General features: G+C 40.8%; 2 protein-coding genes and 1 long non-coding RNA gene across 5 annotated transcripts in view; 1 reads left to right on the top strand and 2 right to left on the bottom strand.

The window, feature by feature from the left end:
- LOC142158404 (leukotriene B4 receptor 1-like) overlaps positions 1-26592 on the bottom strand; it is a 315057-nt gene that overhangs the window by 114875 nt on the left and 173590 nt on the right. The gene's annotated exons all lie outside the window — the stretch shown is intronic.
- The window catches only part of NFATC4 (nuclear factor of activated T cells 4), a 60520-nt gene continuing 34713 nt past the window's right edge, over positions 786-26592 (bottom strand). Inside the window, exons 4-10 of the mRNA XM_075212259.1 lie at positions 19287-19486; positions 18902-19074; positions 10537-10677; positions 8187-8242; positions 5709-5835; positions 4195-5373; positions 786-2526 (exon numbers count right to left, since the gene is read on the bottom strand). Of these exons, the coding sequence (XP_075068360.1) occupies positions 2471-2526; positions 4195-5373; positions 5709-5835; positions 8187-8242; positions 10537-10677; positions 18902-19074; positions 19287-19486 (1932 nt within the window). The 3' untranslated portion in view covers positions 786-2470. The remainder of the gene's footprint in view (positions 2527-4194; positions 5374-5708; positions 5836-8186; positions 8243-10536; positions 10678-18901; positions 19075-19286; positions 19487-26592) is intronic.
- LOC142108455 (uncharacterized) lies at positions 21852-25045 on the top strand. Its single transcript, XR_012680154.1, has 3 exons — positions 21852-22091; positions 22288-22366; positions 24140-25045. It is a non-coding gene; the product is annotated as an uncharacterized LOC142108455 (long non-coding RNA).

Here is a 26592-nt window from a genome sequence, read left to right as displayed (position 1 = left end):
TTTGAAGCAACATATCAGCTATAGATATGACACATTAATCTTTGTATTGCTGATGTAAGGAAACCAAAACCCATTATTGATAATAAAAGCCATTACATGAATAAAACAAGAGTCTGCCCTACAAAAATAAAAGTGTATTATGGAATTTTATGTGTACTTTACATTAGCATGTTAGTCTGTTGCCTGTTCCTATCTGTCTAGAGACCTGTAATTTCTCTGTACAGCAAGTTATTTATAATAAGCACATCCTGTCCAGTTTTTTGTGTCCTCAAGTTTTAGTTGATATTTCTTAAAACATGAAATATGAAGAAGTGTGTTTTGAAGTTTATATTTTCTTTATAAGCATAAGTGTAATTGATGCGTGCTGCTGGAGTCTTTTGAAGCTGCCTTTAGTCACTGGGGCTGATTCATCAAGGAATGCAAAATAACTGTACTGTGCATTTTTTTTCAATAAGCACATATTGGGTATATGTACATCCATAATCAATAAGGAGCAGATCTGAAGATACCTCTGTTGATGAATACGGGTCTGGGTCCGCTCTACTCTACAGACAAGACACTGCAGGATACATCCAATAGCCATTGAAATATGAGTCACAAAGTCACAAAAAAAACGCACAGAAAAAAAAATACAATTAATATCACCTGTTAATAATATAGGGCCTGATTCATTAAGGATCTTAACTTGAGAAACTTCTTATTTCAGTCTCCTGGACAAAACCATGCTACAATGCAAGGAGTGCAGATTAGTATTCTGTTTCACATACGAGACACGAGATAAAGTGTCGAGCTTTAAAAATTGTTTTAATCGTTGAATTGCAAAATACAAACTTACAAATTGCCAAAACGGCATATATAAAAATAATTGATATATAAATATACATAAATCATTTATCAGGGCAGAGATACAGAGGGTATTTCTGCATAAGTTAGTGCTACAATGGATAAGACAAGCACATTTGTGGCTGAGTTATGCATTACACAGGGGGGTGATGGACAGTGCCATAAAGACCTCTGTGTAGTAAACTCCACGTCTGATGCTTCATCTTGACTTCTAGAAATCCTCACATTCTGTTTCAGCAGAGACAAAATCAGATAAGGGATATGCAGAATTTGCTTTACGTTTCATGCTTAAGTTAGTTTATATGATGGAGGTGTATAGGTCAGTTCTTTAAAGATTTGTCTGCACACACTTTCAATGTGACAAGGAAGTGTGTCAATTACACAATATTATAAATAATCCCCTTTATATAAAAGAGCATAAAGTACATGCACAATTATAAATAAACCTAATATAATCTTAATTTGGCCTCAACTAGGACAGACAGGGATACGGAAAGATCCTCAGAGCAGTCATATTGTAGTCAGGGAATCCACTCTAATGCTATATAAAGTGCATGTAGAAGTGAAAAAAATAAAACCATAAAAGTGGGGTTAAAATGTGAGGACTAATTTTGGGTGATCTCCCAATGTTGATGGCAATCCCAAAGAAAATGCAGTAATCTCCATTATTATCACTGTAATCTTCTGTCAACCACACTTTGAATTATTGAAAAATGTGCAATGTTTCTAAGTTCACATTTGACAACAATGTAGAAATACAACCTAAATTAGGAGTGTGCATCAGGACAGAAAACGGCACAGCTGTCTTCAGGAGTCTGGTCATCCCATATGGGCCATTTATTGCACAGATGAGGTATACCTATTTCATTGATTTAGACCAAATTGTGCACATATAAAGAGAGAGTGAGGCCATATGGATAACAATCTTATACAATGAAAGTTGTATTTAAAGGACTTGAAATAGTTTGCGCAGGATGGAAAACCCAGTCATCTGATAATGCACATTTATGCATGCTGAGTATAGCATCATTAGCCAATCAGAGAAAGGAACATCTTTGCAGCCATTTTATATCTGATGAAACAACCACACACATGATAGACCTGACCTTAGGCTGTGGTCACACATGCAAATGTCTTCTCTGTTTATCACTGTGTTACTTTATGTCATATTTATATTCTGAAACAGCTTTCAACAAGCGTGTGATCCACATGCTGCACTATTTGAGTGGAGTCGAGACACAATGTAATTTCATGGTGAGCATCCTCCTTATACTTATGTCACGTCGCAGCAGACCTTGTCTGAGAGTTCACCAGCTAATTTTATAAGCTGGTGCACAGATAAATATTAATGCTGCATAGGTTCTGGAGTGTAAACGATTTATCCTAACCATATGACAACATATAAAATCATAATGTATCTTTGGTAAAGATCTCCTTTCAGTAAATTATAACCAGTTCAGTTTGACGTGTAAACTTCTGAAAAATATATGTGATACATTGCACTTCTGCTGGTCCATGGCTATCGACAGCTGGCTCTGGATACATTTACTTCTGAAACGTGGTTTTTTTTGCTTTTTTTTTGTAGGATGGTTACTGGTTGATGTTATTCTTGATTAGATGCCATGTATTAATTTTGATGCTGGCCTGGAAAACTGTGCAGGTCTTGACCTATGAATTCACTTACTGTAATAGAAAAAAAAAGTGGACAAGATTATTAATTAAGTCCTTTTCAGTTGCACATACAGTATTAAATGACTTGAAAGGTAGGTGGTGGTGGCTGACAATTCTTGCATATACTAAGCCATACTTGCCCACTTTCTTCAGCTCCCTTCCGGGAGCCAGCCAGTGGAGGGGGCGTGAAAAATCGCGTGGGGCACTTCCTAGTGAAGTGGGCAGAATTCGGGAGATTGCCACACTCGCCCGGGAGTCTCGCAAAATGCGGGAGTCTCCCGGACATTCCGGGAGAGTTGGCAAGTATGTACTAAGCGAGAGCTGCAATGCAAAGTTTTAAATCTGCTAAACTGTCCTTCGAGCAGTGCTTGACTGTAATTCCAACAAGAAAGATCATTTTTTTTTCAAAGATTTCACTCTATAAGCAAGACACACAAGTTTGAATCTGGTTGTTTCCCCCAGTTGAAGGATAAGCGCATATGTAACAAACTTGGGCCTACAATTTGCACAGAAATAGCACAGATACTGTCATTCAGGTTGGGCTGAACTACCTGATCACTATCTAAAGCTTGTCACAAATGTATGCTTACGGTTTCCTGTTAAGCTGATAACCGTACAAACATGATAATATCACGCTAACCTCCTTTTCTTTTCTGCTTGATAATATCTAATAGGATTTTACAAATGTAGCACCATCATTTTCAGGTCAACACATGGAAAAATAGTTGGTAAATTTGGTCTACGTCTACAAAATTTGCGGATTAAATCTGCATATGTGTCCGTCATTTGATCGGGGGTACTGTAATTTTTATAATAATTCTTTTTGGAACCATTTTTAAGGGGTATATTTATTAAAGGGTGAAAAGAGGGTGCTTTTGCTGGCAATAAGGCTTGTAATCACTCTGCACAATACGAGTAAGGGGTACTACTTTTAATAACATTGTTAAAACTGGCCATAACCTTGCAGTGGTAAGATTCACCTTTCATGGGAAAGACTATTTAACAAGTATAATGGCGGTACATCTACTGCCACAATACCTGTTCTGTTACTGCAATCTCAGAATAGCCATAGCAGAACAAAATCATGCTTTATTCTTTGACTTTTTTTATTTTTATTAAATTTATTTTTAAATTGTAGGTCTCCCCCAATTGTTTTACTAAGTATGCGTAAGTCGGTAAGCCACCTCATACATACACACAACTAAGGTAAATTAACTCTTACCATTCCAGGCCAGTATCCCCAGGGCAAATAAGTAATAGTTTTTGATAAAAGATAAGAGATTAATTCTACTTATTGCTGCGAATGGGAATATATTGGTGTTGATGACTGATTATTGATATTGATGACTGATAATTGATCGATGATTGATATTGATTATATGAGTTGACATAATGACCCATGGATTGCAGTTTAAAATGAATTATATTGTTAATTAGAAAATGTAACTAACAGTTTTAAAATTAGACATTTGTACACAATGTTAATATAAGATTATAATAATTTGTAATGTTGGTCACAGTAGTTGTACAAAAATTACAAATGTAAAATGAACAGTACAAAAAAGATGAAATTTTAGTTTATTACAGAAAATAGTGGGAAGCTTCTCCAAACTGAACTGTTAACATGTTTGGTTGCAATTTATACACTATGAATTCCATAAACATTCATATTCTACCCACCTTCTTCCAGTGTGATCCCCTGGATTGGTATTGGATGGAAAGGACTTTCAAAACCTTGTCTATCCTCCTTTTCTACATCTCCTCCCTCGTTTGTGGCAGATTTGGCATATTCTTCTGAAGGTTCCTGATAACAGGCATCTTTCTCATTTTGGTTTGATGACACAGCCATTGTAGTACCAGAGGGAGCCTCCTGACTAGGACCTGAAGCACTAGGAATGACTGGAGAAGGAGGTGAGGTGAAAGGAGAAGGATGTGCTGATGGACACAGGGTGGGGTTATGGGTAGTACTACAGGAGGACAGGTTTTGGTAGTTGGTAGAAAATGCTTGGGACATACTATCCTCCTTAGAGAGAGACAAACTGGGTGTGGGGGTAGAAAAACCTGAATGACCGACTGATCCAACTTCTTCTGTTTTTGAGTTTAATGACTGCGTGGGATTGGTAGGATGATTAGAGTGTGAGTTTGTAGTATATTGCTGATTGGTCACACATTGCTCTGTTCTGCTAACTTGAGGAGATGTGGAAGAATGTTCAGATTGCATTGTATCCAGACTCTCAACCTCACCTAATGTGGTGTAAGTGGGAGGCGCGCAGTTTGGGTATTGTGGATAACTGTTGACAAAATGATGTGTAGAACTATCAAATTCTAAACTTGGCAATATGGGAGAAGATGAGTAGCTCTGATGAGATCCTACTCCTCTCTCCTCCAGTTTGCTAGGTGAATTTAACTGGGAAAGCAAAGATCCACCAAACGTAGTTGAACACGAGGGATGTGATGAACAAGGCTGTGGGGACCATGGAACTGGGCTGGGTGGAAGTGCAGAGTTAGTGTTTGACTGAAAGGGCAATGTTAGAGACACATCACTACCATTCTCAGGGTAGGATGGGGGGCATTTAAATTCAGGGAGTACTGGTGGATTAAAGTAGCACCCCAAAAAGGAAGAATTACTCACACTGCAGTCAGAAGCAACTGGGAACATTCTTTCTTGGTGTGGAGAAGTGTAGTAAGGAGACACCTCCATGGGGGTTTCAGACAAATTTGGGGTTAGAGTGGACACAAATGATGAGGACAGCTCCATCTGCCCAGGGTCTAAAGGTATGTGACATGGCGGAGGAAGAGAAACAGAAGTGTATGACCTGTGTAAGGCCATATCGGGTAGAGGCTCCTCTTTAAATATGACTGCAGAAGAGGAATGTAGACATTGAGAGAAAGGTGGTACATGATGAGAGAGCAAAGATAGAAGGAATTTAGAGGTAGAAGAGATAAATAATTTTTTGAGAAACAATAGCGACAAAAAAACTTTTACAATATAGGTGTATAAAATATTCAGTACAGTTTAGATAAACACTATAGGCTCAGATGACATAAACATGTATTTAGAACAAATACATACCCCACCATATTACAAACTTATAAATCCATTTCCATAAAATTGTTCATTTTTTCAAGATAGGTTTTACTCATCCACAAATTCTGGCATCCTAACAACCTACATAAAAAGAGTTGTTACTTACCTGGTAGGTACCGAAAGCTCTGCATGGGGCTTCTCTTCCTACGTCCATTAGAGATATAGAAATAAACCTGCAGGGGGCGTGTGATCTCCTTATTACAGTATTCTGGGACTAGCACGGACAGCAAAGACTGGAGACATGTAAAGTAAAGAAATGCATTAGTTTTTCATACTTTTAACAGCAACAAAATGTACAGTAAAATAAAATGCTTATTCGAGCAGTAGGTGGCAGTAGAGGACCATATAACTGTCTAACCACTAACTCCCTATGAGGGCTAGCTGGAAATTAGAACCCTTGTTGGAAGATAACACTTAACATGCATTTATTATTTTTACACTGTCTCTTTGTTTCCATTTGAATGCCAGCAAAATGCTCTTCTTCACTAGACGAAATATCTGTTTGTAATATTTACATATATGTAACTAATAATATAGTATAAAAATAAAGCTAGGGGGCGCTTTCATGGTGCAAAATTGATTTGATTTTTATTTAAAAATGTTTTAAATATACGCATGTACTAGATTTATGAACACGCATATAACAGTTGCATGGCTGTACACTTTAGCTGCTCTTCTCATTTAACAGCTCAGCGTAGTCAGACACAGGATCCTTCATGAACTAATCAGGACTCCCTCCAAGTCACACACCCCCAGGCGTGTAGCGTGTTCATTAACCACATCTGGTACGTGTGTATTTTTAAACATTTTTTTAAATAAATATCAAAGTAATTTGCACCATGAAAGCAACCACTGCTTCTATTTTGTTTTAGGCACAATTTTGTCCTATGGTGACTGGGTACGGTGAAAGGGAAGCTGCAGATATTAAAATCTACTTGGTGATAGAGAACTAGTGTCCAGAAAGACAGGATTGAAGACCTGGTGGACTGAAAGGAATCTACATTATCACTGCATGTGGGACACTAAAACACCCTTGAGTGGATGATTTGCACACTGTTCCTTTTTGCTATAATAATATAGTATAGCTCATGCTGTTTTCAGATCCCTTGATGATGCAGATTTTGGAACAAATTCAGTATAAGCTTTACTAGACATTTTTATGTTCAATAAGTGGCTCTCTATCTGCCTGTCCATTTATGTTCCATGCGCTCTGAGATTTTATAAACCTTTTGAGATAATGGAGCATACTTATTAATTAACTAAGTTTGCCGCATTAATTATCATCTGTCATTGCAATGTTGACAGATAATTTTTCAACCCCATTTAATAAAAAAAAAATCATCCCGGGATAGCGTTTCCAATAGAATGCTGTCTCTTTGGTCACTATGGCAACCTTAGGTCACATGCAGAGACATACTTGCAATAGTGACTGGAGGGGAAAGCAGGTAAGCTGCGGTAAGGGATCAGAAGATCCCTCTACCGCAAAGCTCTACCCATAAAGATGATAGAGACATACAACTATTAAATGTTTATGTTCTTCTGTTGAAAAATGGTGGTAGGTATTGAGCAATCGGTAATATAAACAAGGAAGGAACTCCTTTTCAAATAGCTTCTATCCAACGCGCTTCGTCCTAATGAAGATAGATCATAGTTTGAAATGTCCTTCCTCACAGCAAACAGACAGGGCTGTGCTTGTGTCAGGTTTTTTGCCCTGACACAGGCAGACCCTGTCTGTATGCTGTGAGGAAGGACATTTCAAATCAGCTATTTGAAAAGGTTTTCGAGCTACTCAGGCTTCCGTACTACTAGGAAGCACGTGCGTTCCAAGAGCCTCCGGACGGAGGAGGACGCAGTAAAAGTTGTAACAAAGATTTGAACAAACACTAGAGAAAATATCTCTCACAATAACACCATCGATAGATAAGTCTACCGGGAACAATCAGGTGAACGATATTTCACGTTCGATCAGGGAGAGGCTAGGGTAAGAGTTCCTTCCTTGTTTATATTACCGAGTGCTCAATACCTACCACCATTTTTCATGTATGTCTCTCTCTTCTTTATGTGCAAAATCATTACATTATCATAATAAGTGTTCCATGCGCTGAAATGAATAGATTAGTTTTGGTGATTATTTCCCACGTCATTCAGCAGAAGGTACTCACTTAAAGGAGAAGCGCTAATATTTCTTTCTATTTCGCTCTCCCCATAGGCTTCAATGGCTAGCTATTGCGGACAAGTTCCAAAAATCTTTGGTTTGTTGAATCACGCAAAACCGCAGTCCCCATAGAAACCTATGGAGACTGGTTTTGCGTACAAAGTCAGTGCTGCGGTCCTTTAGTTATGAATGACTTTGAAACTTTATTTTGCGGTTATTTTTGGGGTATTTTAGGCTAAACGTACTTTGTTAAATAGGCCCCAATGTCATAAATAATGCTCATGCACTGAGATGTATGGCATAAATTGGACCAACCGGGTAAAAAAATAATAATTTGCAAATTTATAACTGTAAAAAAATAGAGGATGTACCACATAGCACTTGCTATTAAAAGATTTATCACAATGAAAAATAAAGAAACCTTTTTACCTCATTGCTCTTTAGTCTGTTTACTTTTGCTTCCTCTTCCCATTGCAGTTTTCCATCTATTTGTATGAAGAAGAAAAAAGAAAAACAATGAAACCTACAATAATGCCATGTAGATATTAGTAGACTGCTAAACACAAAACAGATGCTAATTCCAATCAACATCCCACTGAGAATGTTCAGAGCTGCCTGAGATTGACTGGAGGAGGATCGATATTGCTTCATGTCTGTAGTCATTTTGCACTAGGTTTGAACCATAGGATCCATCTGACTACCAAACTGCTAAATGTGCTGTATGCATATAACATATTAAGGGGAAACAGCTGTATATTTCAGATCAGTGTACCTTCACACAAACAGTAGGTGCTCTGTGAGGTATGTAGTTGCCAGCTTAACAACATAATTCTAACATTGCAATAAACAATGTGTGGCTAGAGAGAATAAACTATATAAAATTCAAGGTTGAACTGCAGCGCTGTCCTGTGTGCTCTGTGCATTAGTGTAACCTTTTCATCACCAGGGATATCTCCATAGAAGAATCCACTAGTTCCAATCCCAACTGTCATCCTGAAACTCATTGCACCCTTCCTACTATGAAAAGTTATAAAGGTTTCATATGAAGACAGACTTTCTCAACTCCAGTTGTCAAGTAGATTATGTTTTGAGGATTTCCATCAAAGTTAACGATTTTACCAAAGACTGAAGTCCCGATCAGCATGCAGATTCCTGTGTACACACTATTGATGTTTTACACGATTTACCATCAGATCTGTGCTCTTCATCTGTCATAATCATCGGCTGAAAAGGTCATGACTCGGCATACTCCATAGAGATCTGCCTACACTGCTGGTTGTGAGTGTATACACACTGCAGAATTGAAACAACATCGTTCCATCGTTGACCTAGATATTTAGTCCATTTATAAAATCCAATGAAACGATACAATGTGCTTTGGAACAATAATCGTTCATCGTTGGGAGCGTACTCACTAATGTGATATCAGGCCGAACGATCGTTTATCATGTGACTGGCCCAATAATTGGGTGAAAATAGGGTGAAAAAACTATAGTGTGCCAGCCTTAGCCACAACGGCCAGACACTTAGGTACTTCACATCACCAAAGGCATTCCAAGGTGCTCATATTTTAAAAATAATATATATAAATTGTTGAAGAAACGTTGGCGGCGAGAGCAGGGCAGCCAGCTGCTTAAATGCAAAGCCAATACTGTTGGAAGGTCAGACTATTTCACCACTGACCCAGGATATCATCCTTGACTATTAGCTGGTGCTAAATTCTGGCAACAGAGTGACTAAACCCCTTCCACCCCTTTTGGACTCAACAGTGACTTGTCCTCACAAAACAGGTCAAGGGTCCTCCTCACAAAAGGACCAAGAGTCTAGTAGCTTCGAAGGGGGCAGTGACCCGTGGCCAATCTGTAGAAGCACCATATGCTTACTATTTGCTGACTGCAATGCTCTCCTACCAACTGTGCCTCATCTGTTTGGGGAAAAAGAGAGGGTTAGCTCAAACACAGAAAATCATGACATTAGCAGGGTGGAAAGGGATGTAACCGGTGCAGGAAGAAAAGACCCAGCATTCACAGGCGCAATAATATGTAGAGAAGCCTGGTCTCTCCAAGTGTATGTCATTAGCTGGGTATGCAAGAGACTTAACCCTGAATGGTTGACTGCATGACAGAAATAAACACATAATTTTAAGTGCGTTTGGCTTATGGCCTCTCTTGTCATTAGTGCTCATTGTCTTTTTGTCATGTTATATGAGATCTGTTCTCTGCAGAGGTATAACTAGGACTTTCTATGCATCTGACTGCCTCTACTGTCCTACCTTAGTTCTATTTGTCAGTATTGGAGTAGTGGTCATAGTTTTCTTTATCTATTAAATGATTGTTAAATATAGTAGATTGTAGCATTGTGTGGTAAATTGCATTATATGAATTTGTGTCCTAATTTGCACATATATTGCATGTGCAAGACCTTGTATAAAGCATGACTATAATAAAACCAATATTGTGCATTTAATGCCAATAGTAAAATCATTTCTGTCTGTTTCTAATGTTTGAGGCTCTATGTCTATTTTCAGCAGCATGCTTCCAAACTATCCATTCATTTTATTTTGCATTCAGGCATTTATTTATGGGTAGTTCAGTCTTTTCTGTATATTTCTCCATCCAATATACACTGGGCAATCACTTTTTAATCATATGCCCACCACAACTTACTTTATGATTTCATTCACTTCCATGTTTAAACCTTTGCTGATACATTTGTTTTTAGTTCATAGCCATTTCTATTATAATTTGAATAATGCTGCTAGCACTGAATCATATCTCACCTGGTCCTTTCTCTAGGAAGATCACTTTTGAGTCAGAAAGGAAGTTGGAACCACACAGTAGCAGTTCTTCCCGGCCGCTTACTGAGCATGCGCTGAGACTGTAATTCTCCACTTGAGGGAGCTCCTGAGCAGAACGTTGAGCTGACGAATGAGAGGGAGATGGCGTTACATTCTGAAATTATTATGAAAAAAAATATGAACAGATAGGTATTTTTCATAAATACACCAAAGTCCATATTCATTATTTTTTCTTTTTAATGTAACTCTCGATAAGCACTTCTGTTTTTAATCTTCATGAATAAGCACCAAATAATTTAATTACCTATGACACAGATCAAGTTCAATTTTTAATAACTTCTGTGTTTATCCAGAGTCAATCACACCATTATTGTCCCGAATAATCATAGCTACAAGATACAATTTCTTGCACCAAAAGTGTCCAGTTCATTTTTAAATTATGTTAGTAAATTTTCCACCTTATTTGGTAAGGAATCCCACAGCATAACCACCCTTACAGTAAATAATCCCTTCCAATGAATCCTTCTTTTATTCACTTTGTCTTCTGTATGGTCCTTGGCACAAAAAGTTTGTTAGACAGATTATAGCTCAGATATATTTCTACATATTAATTAGCTCACCTCTAAAGCATTGTTTTTTCCAAGTTAAACAAATCTAGGGGTAAATGTATCAAATTGCGAATTTGCAACTCCAGCGATTTTCTTGGGAGAGTTGAAACTCGCCGATGTATGAAGCTGAGATTTCATGCAAAATCGCCAGAGTTGTGCTTCTGTCAAAATCGCTATTTGCAAAATCGCCAGAGATCAAACTCCCGACTGTTTGCCACTGCAGCTATACAGCTCTCAAATGTATGAAGCTGCGAGTTAGCAAACTCAGGAGAGTTTGCTTCAAAACACGCCAGATACAACACGCTGCTTGATAGCAGCGTGTTGTATAAACACATCACTGTTACACTGCCCTGGCAGTGTTAAAACTGTAAAGAACAGATAAAAGTTGAAAACAAAAAAGCGTGGGGTCCCCCCTCTATTCATGCTTAACCCTAGTGCTGCCTGACTAGTGCTGGTCCCGTGAAAATCGGGGAAAAATTTTGCGTGGGGTCCCCCTGATTTTCACTTTACCAGCACTAGGCAAACCAGCCAGGGTTGGCGGCACTATAGCAGTGGGACACGCAGCAGGGGTCCCCCTGCCATAATGACTAACCAACCCTAGACTGTTCAGCGCTGGGCTGGATTCCCTAGGGAGTGGGGTCCGCCGAAAAAAACGACCGGGCCCCCCCTAGAAAGAACCAGCCCAGTGCTAATAGCACTAGGGCTCTTCCTACTACCCCTGGGCTGTGGGTAGTAAGGTAATACGGCGAAAAAGAATGAAAAAAATAAACAGACGCCATTTTGCTTTGTGGAACTACAAGTCCCAGCCAGCCAGGAAGCCATTTTGGAAGTATAATTTTGCTGGGACTGGGGCAAGCCAAAACTTTTGTAAGTATAATTATTAAGGGACTGGGGCAAGCACGGACCTTTGGAAGAAGAAAGAAGACATCTTTGGTGAGTATTTGGGGTGTTTTTATTTTTAATAAATAGATGTGGTTTAAATGAGGGTGGTTAGTGTATTTATTGTGGGTTTTTTATTTTTAATAAATAGATGTGGTGTTTACTAGGGTGCTGTTGTTTATTTAACTTTTTTTTTGTGGAACTACAGGTCCCAGCAAGCCAGGGATGTCAGGGCATGTTGGCACTTGTGGTTCTCCAAGTGCCAACATGCCCTGGCTGCCGTGGGTATGCTGGTGCTTGTAGTTATACAAGCAGCAGCATGGCCACACTGTTTTTGGCAACCTGGCTGGCTGGGACTTGTAGTTCCACAAAACAAAATGGCGTCTGTTTATTTTTTTCATTCTTTTTCGCCGTATTACCTTACTACCCACAGCACAGGGGTAGTAGGAAGAGCCCTAGTGCTATCAGCACTGGGCTGGTTCTTTCTAGGGGGGGGGGGGGGCGCTCGTTTTTTTCGGCGGACCCCACTCCCTAGGGAATCCAGCCCAGCGCTGAACAGTCTAGGGTTGGTTAGTCATTATGGCAGGGGGACCCCTGCCGTTTGTCCCACTGCTATAGTGCCGCCAACCCTGGCTGGTTTGCCTAGTGCTGGTAAAGTGAAAATCGGGGGGACCCCACGCAAAACTTTTTCCCCGATTTTCACAGGACCAGCACTAGTCAGGCAGCACTAGGGTTAAGCATGAATAGAGGGGGGACCTCACGCTTTTTTTTTTTTCACTTTGATCTATTCTTTACAGTTTTTACAGCTGCCGGAGCTCCGGCAGCTGTATGACAGGTCAGTGTAACAGTGATGTGTTTACAACTCACTGTTACAACACAGGAGAGTTTGCCAAACACAGGAGAGTTAGCTAAACTCGGGAGTGTTTACATCGTACAAAATCGCCAGAGATGATCAGCGATTTTGAACATCAGTGTCAAAATCGCAGCTTGATACATTTCAGGTTTTTATTTCAAAACACGCGATTTGATACAATTACCCCCTAGTATTTCTTGCTGCCTCTGAACCCTTTTCAGCTATCTTATGTCTTCTTACAGTGAGATTTACAAAACTGTGCCACAAGATGTGGTCTAACTGTTCACTGTATTCTTAAATCCTTTTCCATCTCACTTCCCTCAATTGTATTTCATTTAACAAGTAAGTATCAAAGTTATTACCATAACCTAGGTGCATAACCTACTTTTATCTATGATTGCACTGTCTAAATTGCCAATTTGTCTAAATTTTTCTGTGGTAAGTTACTATGGTGTTCTGGGCAGTTGTCTGGGGCGGCAGGATGTAGGGGGTGCCTAAGACAATTACCAAGTGACATAATGAATGAGACATCATGTCATTAATTGAGTGTCTTGATTGTCACACTTAGTTTCGGCTGCTTACTTGGAGGGGCTGCAGTTGCTAGCTTCTTCCTTGTTTGTAATGGACTGGGCGGGGGGATGAGGGGGGGGTGTCGCTGGCTTACCACAACCTAGCAACACACTCCCAAGACTACAAAATTCCACCCCACCTCAAATCCACACCAGGTAAGAAGCAGGCGGTGGGTCAGCACCAAGTGGTGGCAGTCACAACCATCGCACCAGCATTGCAAGTACAGACACGTTAATTTTCTAAGCCATCTACAAAGTTATTAATAAAAAGATTGAAAAGGGAAGGGCCTAATACTGAGTCTTGTGGTACACCACTAGTAACGTGAGTTCAGTCTGAATGGGTTCCATCCAGAACTACCCTTTGTCTCCTGTTCTTTAGTCAGTCTTCAACCTATGTACTTAATTTTTTTCTCAAACCTAGTACATTTTCCATACCAGACTTTTGTTTGGAATGTTCAGTATTGACCACCCTACTAATAGGATACACAGTAGATAGATTACTTCACATTAGACATCCTATATGACATGCTTGCAGGATGTAAATGAAGTAGTCTTTGAATATAACATAACATATATATTTGTAGATGGGTACAATACATTATATTATGTCTGCCAATGATGGAACTAACTATGTAGCAACTACTGGGTCTGGATGTGAGTGGGACCTGTAACCACCAGCTACAATGGCAGCAGATCCACTACTGCCAGCACCCACTATCATCGCTTATCAGCACAGTACAGGTCATGCACAATGAAGGCTAAATGTGGATCCACTGTGCATGCTCAGAATAGCAGAGTGGGGCCACAGGAGCATGGACTCATTGCAGAGCTACAACCCCACACTCCACCCCGCAAGTTTTGATATATGGTCCTATAATGCAATATTCTGCTCCTGGTATCCACAATTATTAAATTGGCTTTTAAGGATCTCTGGAACTTTTATGTAATCTGTTGGTTAAACTATCATTTCTATGTGCTTAAGTGGTCATAGGGATTTGGAAAGTCTTCATTAAGTTACCATAATAATGTTAGTTATGTGTATCAGGACATTGAAAGGAAGTGTGTCATCAGCTTTTATATGTTGTATAATATTGCTCTTCTTCTTTTTACTATTTAGTAAAAGTGATTTTAGGCTGAAACCAAATCTCTGCATGAACAGTTATAGCAACACTGCAGACCTGCCAATTTGTTTTTTTTCATACTATGCTCTATTTGTCAAAGTTTTTCTACAGGTCCATGTGTTATGGCATAAAGGGCGTAATTAGTGCACCCTGTACATAACACCATATGTACTTAGTGCATCTTGTACATAACACCATATAGCCAGTGGTCAAAGTGGGATGGTATGTCATACTGCCACTTCTCCTGCTGCCTCCATTGTAAAACAATCAAATTCTATTCACTTATATTTTCCATACCACTAAATTTCCACTTTGGCCACTACATATGGCCCCATACAGCTTTGAGAAAGTTTAGTGAAAGACGAAACGTGTCAGCAGCTATTGAATCACTGACTGACGGTAGGACTGACAGCATTACCCGTAGAGTAGAATGAAAGAGCCCTGTAAAGTGTACCTGGCAGGGAAAATCTTTCATGTTGGAACATATGTTCTGTGGACAAAGCGGCATGTGAGCACAAGGATGGAATTCAGAACATCAGGACATTGGGGCATTACGACATCAAGAGTATTTTAAAAACCCTCACTGAGATTACTAAAGCCCTTATTTCTGAGCGCTCTAATGGAAAGGATGAGTAACTGTATTGATTTCTCTAATATGCTGATTGCATTGGACTCGGTTTCTGGATTAATATCATGTGGGGAACCTCCCTATTTACCAACTTCAGTGGAGTTCCTAAAGGACATCTTTAACATTTCTAAAGCTGTTTATGCCATTAATCTAATTTATTTCAATCCACTAAATACCTCTCTTATTTATACCCTATGTTTTCTGCCTAAGGTCTGGTGATCTGTTAGTGCACTGAATTATATATAATATTGTACTACTTGAAGAGTATATGTTTTGATTAAAAAATGTTTATATATAATTCTTAATATAAAATAAAAATAGTTTTATATATGTATATACACCTATTAGCCACAACAATAAAACCACTGACAAGTGAAGAGAATAACAATGATTATCTCCTTACAATGGAGATTATCTCCTTACACGGGGTGGGAATGGCACCTGCCAAGTGAACAGTCCGTTGTTGAAACTGATGTGTTGGAAACTGGAAAGATGGACAAGTGTAAGGATCTGAGCGACTTTGACAAGGGCTAAATTGTGTTGGCTAGATGACTGGGTCAGAGTATCTCCAAAACAGCAGGTCTTGTGGGGTGTTTGTGGTATACAGTGGTAAGTACCTACCAAAAGTGGTCCAAGGAAAGACAATCGGTGAACTGGCAACAGGGTCATGGGGGCCCAAGGCACATTGATGCATGGGGAGCGAAGGCTAGCCTATTTGGTACAATTTCACAGAAGTGCTACTGTAGTACAAATTGCTGAAAAAATGAATGCTGGCTATGATAGAAAGGTGTCAAAACACACAGTGCATCGCAGTTTGCTGTGTATGGGTCAACAAAATACTACAGACATTTGCAAATCAGTCCATGGTCAGATTGCCCATGCTCACCCCTGTCCACCGCTGAAAGCGTCTACCATGGGCATGTGAGCGCCAGAACTGGACCATGGAGCAATGGAAGAAGGTGGCCTGTCTGATGAATCACGTTTTCTTTTACATCATGTGGATGGCCAGGTATATGGGCGTTGTTTACTTGGGGAAGAGATGGCACCAGGATGCACTATGGCAAGAAGTCAAGCCGGCGGAGGCAGTCTGATGCTCTGGGCAATTTTTGCTGGGAAACCTTGGGTTCTCGCATTCATGTGAATATTAGGCAGCACAGTGGCCTAGTGGTTAGCACATCTGCCTCACAGCACTGGGGTCATGAGTTCGATTCCCAACCATGGCCTTATCTGTGTGGAGTTTGTATGTTCTCCCTGTGTTTGCGTGGGTTTCCTCCGGGTGCTCCGGTTTCCTCCCACACTCCAAAAACATACTGGTAGGTTAATTGGCTGAAATCAAATTGACCCTAGTCTCTCCCTCTCTGTCTGTCTGTCTTTACATGAGTGTGTGTTTATAGTAGGGAATTTAGACTGTAAGCTCCAATGGGGCAGGGACTGATGTGAATGAGTTCTCTGTACAGCGCTGCGGAATTAGTGGCGCTATATAAATAAATGATGATGATGATGATGAATATTACTTTGACATGTATCACCTACCTAAACATTGTTGCAGACCCAGTACACCCCTTCATAGCAACAGTATTCCTTGATGGCAGTTGCCTCTCGTTGGAGTCTATGCTTTGATGGGTCAGTGGTGTTTTGGCGGCACGAGGGGGACCTATACAATATTAGGCAGGTGGTTTCAATGTTGTGGCTGATCGGTGTATGTATATATATATATAGTGAGAGACAATTCTCTTTAGGGAGTGGCATTTTACTCACAGGATCAACACAGACACAAAACCAATTTTTTTACTATTCATGTATTTGAATGCTTCTCTCGCTCTTAAGCACTCAAATCCGCTTTGTTACGGGAAGAAACCTTAGCGCTGCCTGATTGATCAGCACAGGAAGTGCCATCATAGCCCTTTAACTAATGACATCGCTAAAGTTGCTTCTTGTAAAACAGCATTTGTCAGTGAATTGTGCTTACCATATGATGAACTCCATTAACTAGGTGATACTAGTCTATGACTAGTGTGTGGAGTTTGTATGTTCTCCCTGTGTTTGCATGGGTTTCCTTCGGGTTCTCCGGTTTCCTCCCACAATAAACATACTAGTAGGTTAATTGGCTGCTATTAAATTGACCCTACTTTCTCTGTCTGTGTCTGTCTGTCTGTGTGTATATTAGGGAATTTAGACTGTAAGCTCCAATGGGGCAGGGACTGAAGTGAGTGAGTTCTCTGTACAGGGCTGCGGAATTAGTGGCGCTACATAATTAAATAAATGATGATGATGATATGACTATATATTTAAAAGTCAATGGGAGAAGACTTGGGTGTTGTCAGTATAGTTGTAGTACTGGAGGCTGAAAGAGCAAATTAGTTTCCTTAGACAAGAGGAGTACAGTGAGAAAAGTAGAGGGCTAAAAACAAAGCTTTGCGTGATTCCTACATATAGTGGGATTGGAGGGGAGGATGTACCATAGGTATATACACTAAGCGGTACCATAGGTAGGAAGTGAACCAGGAAACAACTGTGTCATGGATGCCAATGGAGTGGAGGGTGTGCAGGAGTTGAGGGTGATCAATATTGTCAAAAGCGGCAGAGAGGACCAGGAGAATAAGTAGGGAGTGTTATTTAGTGCGTGGTTAATTGATATTAAGTGATATTTAGACGTTGCTGTAAAACAGATAGTCAAGAGAGGGAGAGGAGAAAAGGTGATGTATGTAGTTGTACACAATGTGGCTCAAGTAGTTTGGATGCAAAGGGGAGGAGAGAAATATGGCAGTAGCTGGAGAGAAGCTGACTAAACAGATGATTTGTTTAGGATTTGTGAGATGTGCACATGTTTATTATACACAACATATTAAATTATTAGTTGCTTAAGGAAGGTGTTCTGTCAATGTAAGAGATCATTTATGAAGCCATCCTGATGTGGAAACCGCTGCTCCTCTATAAATTTGACCCAGCAGAAATCCAGGTACATTTGTCCAATCAAGGTGCACAGTGTGTTCAAAGCTTATTTGCACTCTGAAGCAGCCATTAGGGGCTTCATAAATCACCTCCACTATGTATAAGCATAGTGCAGACCTATCAGTTTCTGTTTAGTTGAGTGCAGACCTATCAGTTTCTGTTTTGTTTTCCATGTATAAGCATATGTTTGGTAAATAATTTTTGGAAAACAAATTAACATATCCCTCTTACAATATTAATAGGTCTTGTATTGCTGCAACAATTGCTGGAGTTATTGAAAGCACCAATCATTGAATATTTCACAAAATAATGAAACATACTGAGCCTAACTATGCTTCTTATTCCTGTAACCACTTCCAAAACCCTGTGTTGCTTAACCCCGGACTGACTGCCAAAAGTCTGTAGTACTTTGTTGCCCTGTCAGCCTGTACACACGATGTGCTATCTCTAATGTTCTACTTAACTCTACTTGGCAGTGTGTGATTTACACTCTTTTGATTTGTTATACAGACACATTTGTGGCACAAGACTTCCTTCATCAATTCTACTTGTTTGCATTTGAACTGGCCACTAGCAAATACGTCTTTTTAATAACCTAGTGAAGTGTAATATCCTTACTATTATTTACCTCTGTCTTTATACAATGCTAGTGTCACAGACCTATTGCTTTTCTATCTTCATGACACATTATTCAAATATTATATTGTTGCTGTGTGACCTCAATAACCTTTACTTACAGCACTCTATAGGTATAGAAGCCACTTGTAGAGAGATGCCTTTCCCGCCTCCCTGTGGAATATGCACTCGGAACACAAGGCGGACACGTGTGTTCTTGCGACCAATGTCTGTCTCACCCTTCCTGAGCTCGATGTCTGAATTCCGGAGCTTCAGAATTCCAGCGCAGTCTATACTGGAACATGGACATGTACAGTATTCATCAATAACCTTCCAAATCACTAAAACATACTTTCAGAAGTCTATTAGTTAGTATGTCACTCTTGAAGTCTATTGACCAGCTTACTTTTGTTTTACTATGTATTGTCAGTAAATGATTATGGTACTTGAAATATTTGTGTTCACTGTGGTATAATTCACTAATTGTGTCTATGCCATGCAGCTTACTTGGCACACATGTTGTTTTCAGGGAGAAGAGACATTTCCAGAACTTTGGTGCTTCCCACAAGAGCTTCATAACTGGGAGTAGCCACCATTTTCCCTGTGATCCGATGTACTTGGTAAAATGCATGGGGTCTCAGGTTGCGCTCATCTGCTGTGCCGATAAACATCTGAAGGGTGAGTGGCTTCTCATTGTATCCTAAAAGCTGGGAAAGACAAAATTAAACTCAACTATTTATCACTTGACAAAGTAGACTGCAGTATAACACAACCTGTAGGTCTGGACCAATAATCTGTTTTTTGAATCCCAATTGTCAAATGTGGAAAATATTATTTTAGGAACTGCTGCTTCGACATACATTGACACGTGGGTTCCCAGAACAATGGCACATTGACAAGTAGGGTCCCACAGGAATGGCACATTGACACTTGGTATCCCACAACAATAGCATATTGACAAGTAGGTTCCCACAAGAATGGATATTGACACTTGGGGTAAAGTTATCAAGATGCAAGTTTGAAAAGTGGAGATGTTGCCCATAGCAACCAATAAGATTCTAGGGCCTGATTCATTAAGGATCTTAAATGAAGAGGATCCTTATTTCAGTTTCCTGGGCAAAACCATGTTACAATGCAAGGGGTGCAAATGAGTGTTCTGTTTTGGACATAAGTTAAATACTGCCTGTTTTTTCATGTAGCACACAAATATCAACTTTAAATTACAAATAAGCTATCAAGTATTTGTGTGCTACATGAAAAAACAGTCAGTATTTAACTTATGTGCAAAACACTCATTTGCACCCCTTGCATTGTAACATGGTTTTGTCCAGGAGACTGAAATAAGGATCCTCTTCATTTAAGATCCTTAATAAATCAGGCCCCTAGTTATCATTTATTTAGTACATTCTACAAAATGATAACTAGAGTCTGATTGGTTGCTATAGGCAACATCTCTACTTTTCAAACCTGCCGGAAACTCGCAGCTTGTTAAATTTTCCCCTATTATGCCAGAACATTAGCATATTGAAACTTAGGGGCCCAGAACATTGACAACTTTATAGCTGACTAACAGCCATGTTAGTTTATATAATTTCAGAATTACATATTGTAGTTGAACTCTCAAGCAATAAACCAAAAGGCAAATCGATTAGTTGTTGCATAGATCAATACAAAGGTTTGATGAAACATTAAACTTGACCTGTTTAATCTGTTTACTAATCCACTAAGGATAAATAACCCTGCAACAGTCATACAAAGTGGGATCACCTGCTAAACTTACATTTTCTTAGATATACAGCTGCCAATATATTCATTTTAAAGAATAACCCATCCAGAGTTATATTTCTCCCTATGTTAGCCTAATATTGACACTTTCTGTGCATACCCCTATTGAGATCTGTTTGATTTTTACCCAGTAGTTTCACCTCTATAGTGCCTGCAGAGGTCATAAGTTGAGAGCTGTACTTCGCTTTAAGTGAAATTGCAAAGTAATCTACCATGGGGACGGTAACATTTTGGAAAGAGTATTAAAAAAAATCAGTTAAAATCACCATCATCCTCATCTATTTATATAGTGCCAGTAATTCTGCAGTGCTGTACAGAGAACTCACTCAAATCAGTCCCCCCCCCCTCCCACCACACACATACACTCTAAGAGAGACTAAACCGACTAGTATGTTTTTGGAGTATACTATAGATATACAGCCTTGGACTGGCCAGCCGGGCTATAAACCGGTAGGCCCGGCCGCGATTAAGTCCCGCCCCCTCTGACATTGGGGCGGGGCTTGCAGGGAGCATCACAATGATGGGCCCAGGTCCCGGATGTCTGCGGCGGCAGTTTAACAAACACACTACCGCGTAGGTGCAGAGAGCCTCTCTGCACCTGCGCGGTAGTGTGTTTTTTCAGTTTGAACAGGGGAATAGAAGAGACGCCCATGGAGGAGGAGAAGTTCTGGATATCCAGCCGTCCAGAGGAGCATGAAGCAGGAACTTTGCACAGGTTAGTCATTTTAACTTGAGATCGATGAGGCATGAGGCCAGCATGTCACAGTGTGGAGGGGGGCCAAAGCCAGCATATCACAGTGTGGAGGGGGGGGGTGGGGGAAAATCCAGCATGTCACAGTGCGGAGGGGGGGGGGGCAAAGCCAGCATGTCACAGTGTGGAGGGGGGGGGTGGGGGCAAATCCAGCATGTCACAGTGCGGAGGGGGGGGGGGGCAAATCCAGCATGTCACAGTGCGGAGGGGGGGGGGGGCAAAGCCAGCATGTCACAGTGTGGAGGGGGGCCAAAGCCAGCATGTCACAGTGTGGAGGGGGGGCCAAAGCCAGCATTCCACAGTGTGGAAGGGGGGGCAAAGCCAGCATGTCACAGTGTGGAGGGGGGGGGGGGCAAAGCCAGCATGTCACAGTGTGGAGGGGGGCCAAAGCCAGCATGTCACAGTGTGGAAGGGGGGGCAAAGCCAGCATGTCACAGTGTGGAGGGGGGGCCAAAGCCAGCATGTCACAGTGTGGAAGGGGGGGCAAAGCCAGTATGTCACCATGTGAAGGGGGGGGGTCAAAGCCAGCATGGCACAGTGTGAAGGGGGGGCCAAAGCAGCATGGCAGAGTGTGATGGGAGGCCAAAGCAGTATAGTGTAGGGTGAAGATGGGCAAAAGCAGCATGGCACAGTGTGATAAAGGGGGGCCAGGAGAAGAGGGAAGCAAAAGCAACATGGAGGGTGCAGTCTGATCATAAGGGGGCACAGCATGGTGATGAAGGGGCACAGTAATGTGTGTGATGGCACAGCAGGCTTGTGGAAATGTAATGTGCATGGTAGGTGGTGGCTAACTAATGGGTGCTATTTTGTTTGTGGGGTGATAACGGGGCAATTTAATTCTGTATTTGGGATTATTAATTTAAGATGGGGTGGTTTGGGGCATAGTAATTGAATGTGGTGCTGAGTTTGAGGCGCATGAGTTCTATGGGCTGGTTGGAATTTTCTAAATGTACCCATTTTGTTTCCAAATAGGGCCCCCAACATCCGAGGATCCAGACAAGCTGCAACTAAAGAAACCAGCAGCCACAGGTGGTGAAAGTGAGAAGCACAGGTAGGACAGTCTGTCAAATGTTCTGATTCTAGTGGGACAATCCTGATTTTTGGTGACTGTTCTGTCCAATCTAAGGGACAGGTCAAGACTGTGTACTCTTTATATACACACTGCATTCTTTATATACTACACTATGGTGCTAGCTGTCCTTCGTGGGCTGACCCCTTCCCCTCTAGCGTCTGGTCTCGCCTTCATGATGGCTGGCCACACCCCCTCTGGTGGGCCCCTAGCGTTGCAGTCCCCCGGTGGGCCCTTCATGCCCCAGTCCGACACTGTAGATATAGATGTAGGGACAGGAGAGTGTATATACTATAGATATAGATCTATGGACAGGAGGGTGCATATACTATAATCATACTTGCCAACTCTCCCGGAATGTCCAGGAGACTCTCGAAATTCGGGCAGGCAAGTATCCCGCATACAGCAACTTGCTCGTCAAAATGACGCGATTCGCGGTGAATCGCGTCATTTTGGCCCTGCCCCAAAAACTGCATTTTGTGGCGGGGCCAAAATGACGCAATTGACCGCGCCCCGCACGTCCCGCCCTCCAACCACGCCCCCCCTGCCCGGATCTCCTGGAATTAACTTATCAAAGGTGGGCAAGTATGTTATAGATATAGAAGTAGGGACAGGAGAGTGTATATACCATAAATATAGACGTAGTTGCTTTTAAATGCCTCTCTCTTAAGTGAAGAACTGTCTTAAAAAACGTTGTACCTTCAGGCTTAACTATTATATGTTTTGTTATTTTCTATTTTTATTTATTTAAAAGATTTAGGGGTATATTTACTAAACTGAGGGTTTGAAAAAGTGGAGATGTTGCCTATAGCAACCAATCAGAGTCTAGCTGTCATTTTGTAGAATGTACTAAATAAATGATAAGTAGAATCTGATTGGTTGCTATAGGCAAAATCTCCACTTTTTCAAACTAGCAGTTTAGTAAATATACGCCTTAGGGGCTGATTTAATAAAGGGTGAATAGCCCTATTTCTGGCAAAAATGGTAGAAGCCTATTTAACATCAGATGACAAAAGATGAAAACAGATAACAGCTGACAATCATAAAAAAATGCTTTGCGTAAAGCAGGCCTGGCCAACCTGTGACTCCAGGTGTGTAAAACTAAGAGTCCCAGCATGCATCCTGGTACTTGTGGTTTTACAACACCTGGAGAGCCGTAGGTAGGCCAGGCCTGGAAAAAACTTTTTAATGTGTAAATGTTTTGTAATTTTCCGTTCCTTTTTTTAAATTTCTTTTTACCTATTTTTTTTTACTTTTATTTTTTACATTTTAAACCATCCTCCTTTGTGCAGGAAATGACTTAGCACTGAAATGCACTATATTTTCCTAAATCTAATAACCCTTTTAACATATGATGCTATTTTGTCATATTATTTGCAGCACACATCTATTCTTTTAAATACCGCAGTTCACAACAACTTTTATTTACAATACGTGGGCTTATTCACTAACATAAGTGATAACATGCACAGTGCAACAACCTATAGCAACCAACAAATAGAAATGCTCACACTAACAGCTGCACATAACTCTGTTACATACAGGCATGCCCAGACCAATTTAAAAAACACTGTCACAATGACTATAATACTCAAATATGCTCACGTTATTACAGGATTTAAAATAATATTTACACGGAGGGAGGATCAGGACATCCCCCCCCACTGGCTTCCTGCTCATATTCATGGTCGGTTTTACATGCTTTACTAATCCACTTCCTTTGCTATTTTAATCTGCTTTTATTCTTTACCCTAGCTATGATTTTTCATTTTGAGTGGATGGTAGACATATTGGGGACAGAAAGAGAAAGATGAAGACACAGGCTGCAAACTGCAGATACAGGAAGGCATAGCCGACCATTAGTGTCCTTTCAGATCCACCAGCATTTGGGAGACAGCAAGCGTGGGAAAGCTGAGAAGAGAGGAAAACAGCTGGGAATCATCTAGTCACCCAATGAGCTGCACAATGTTACAGCCTGTTCCCTACCCACTATACTAGCCACTCCTTCTAGATATACGAGCTGATAGACGTTGCTTTCAGGATTAACCTATACTGAAAGCAACTCACAGTCAGTACATCTAGAATTCCGTTCAAATAATAAGGTTGCTGGACGAATTTCAAAGTGGTTCTTTATTGTAATAGGCAAATGTTGGTTCTATATTCCTAAAAACATTTTCAGTGTCTGAACCGGGACAACAGTGTGTGTGTGCTTTGTGATTACACCATGTGAGGTTGTGGCCATGTCACTTTGGAGCTGCATGCCTAGAAATAATAAAGCACTCGGCAGCCCCCCAAACCCCTTCCCCTTTGCTGAATAATCTCTGTATTGCTGCACACACCACCAGTGGCAGGTGCGGGCCGCAGACATACCTCACAAAAGTCCCAGTAGTCGGGACAAAAGTCCTAGCCGTCAGGATAGTCCTAGAATCAGGACTGTCCTGCCTAAACCGGCACAAGTGGGAGGTATATGTCTGTATGATGCACTGGCTACACCACCTCTTGCATCTGTTACACTAGATCCTTTTGAAGCTACCTGACTTGCAATTGTATAACAAACACTTACATGTCTTACAGCTTTGATACTGCTAGTCCAAAACATAAAAGGATAGCCCTGCACATAGACACTTTCTGACTAGCGTTCACTTCTCATGACACGATAAATAGCCGATGTACACAGGTACAAAATATTCAGAAATCCTTAGGGTGAAAGTAAGAGGGAAGGACTAGAGACAGGGCCGGTGCTAGGGTCCTTGACGCCCTAGGCACACTTTCACAATCCGCACCCCCCCCCCCCCAGGCACACTATCACAATCCGCGCCCCCCAACCCCCCCCCCCCCCCGCAAGCACACTTTCAAAATCCGCGCCCCCCCCCTCCCCACGTCTTTCCTTACCTTTACTTGCCTCCATAAAGTTGCTCATCTCTGCTCCGTCTCCTCCCCTCCACTCACTGACACTGTCGGGCCGTGATGATGATGTCACGCCGGATAGTCAGTGAATGGAGGGGAGGAGACGGAGCAGAGAGGCGGCGGTGGTGATCCATAGCCCCTTCCCCCTCCCCGTGGATTTATCGGAAACTGTGTGGCGGCCATTGAAGGTATGGTCAGTGGTCGCCGCACAGTTTTAAAGTAATTTTAATTCTGTGGCGCCCTCCAGGGCCTGGCGCCCTAGGCAACTGCCTAACCTTGCCTAATGGGAGCGCCGGGCCTGACTAGAGATAAAAGAACAGATGAGAACCCAATGAGAAGAGGAGAGCAGCTGCAAGAGGTAGGTAGGTGGGAGCTCCAGACCGAGTGGCAAGCAGGTCCAGTGTTTGAGGTATATACAGTATATATATGTATATATATATATATATATATATATATATATATATACACAGTGGTCTAAGTGGTAATTTAGAAGTACCGGTACGGAAAATATAAGTGAATAGAATTTGTATTATAATGACAGCAGTAGGAGGAGTGGCAATATGGCATAACACTATATACCCCCCCCCCCCCTTCAACATATTTAATTATATATTTCTATTTATTGTGACAAGCATGGTAACAGATGATGGTCACACAGATTTTGCTGAACCACTTTGCTGCAAGTTATTCACAGATGTCAGGATGGTATAGTAAGATGTAGTTCCAGCAATCAAAGAAACCAAAGTAATTTACTATTTTTGGCGACTCTGCTTCTGGCAAAACATCCAGTTGCTTCACTAGACACCAGCCACTGTCTGGCATTGGTCGCCCTGCCCACAACACAAGACCAGCTAGTTATGCTTCCTCCCCAGCACTAACCAGCTGAATCATAAATCAATCACACCTATGTGCTCTACCTGTGAACCTGTGTTCTGTGTGCAGAGAAATATGAAGAATTAAACCTGCACTAACCAGCTGAATCATAAATCAATCACACCTATGTGCTCTACCTGTGAACCTGAGTTCTGTGTGCAGAGAAATATGAGAATTAAACCCGTCTGCTGCATGAGCCTCAGACTCACAGAAAAACTATCAATCTCCTTTTCAACCGTCCGTGGAAAACAACTATTCTTTATATATATATATATATATATATATATATATATATATATATATATAATCTATATCTGTATATATATATATATATATATATATATATATATATATATACACACATATATATATGCATATATACACACATATATATATATATACACACATGCATATATATATATATATAT

This window comes from Mixophyes fleayi, chromosome 1 (assembly GCF_038048845.1).
Source record: "Mixophyes fleayi isolate aMixFle1 chromosome 1, aMixFle1.hap1, whole genome shotgun sequence".
NCBI lineage: Eukaryota > Metazoa > Chordata > Amphibia > Anura > Limnodynastidae > Mixophyes > Mixophyes fleayi.
This window is presented reverse-complemented; position numbering and strand designations above follow the sequence as displayed.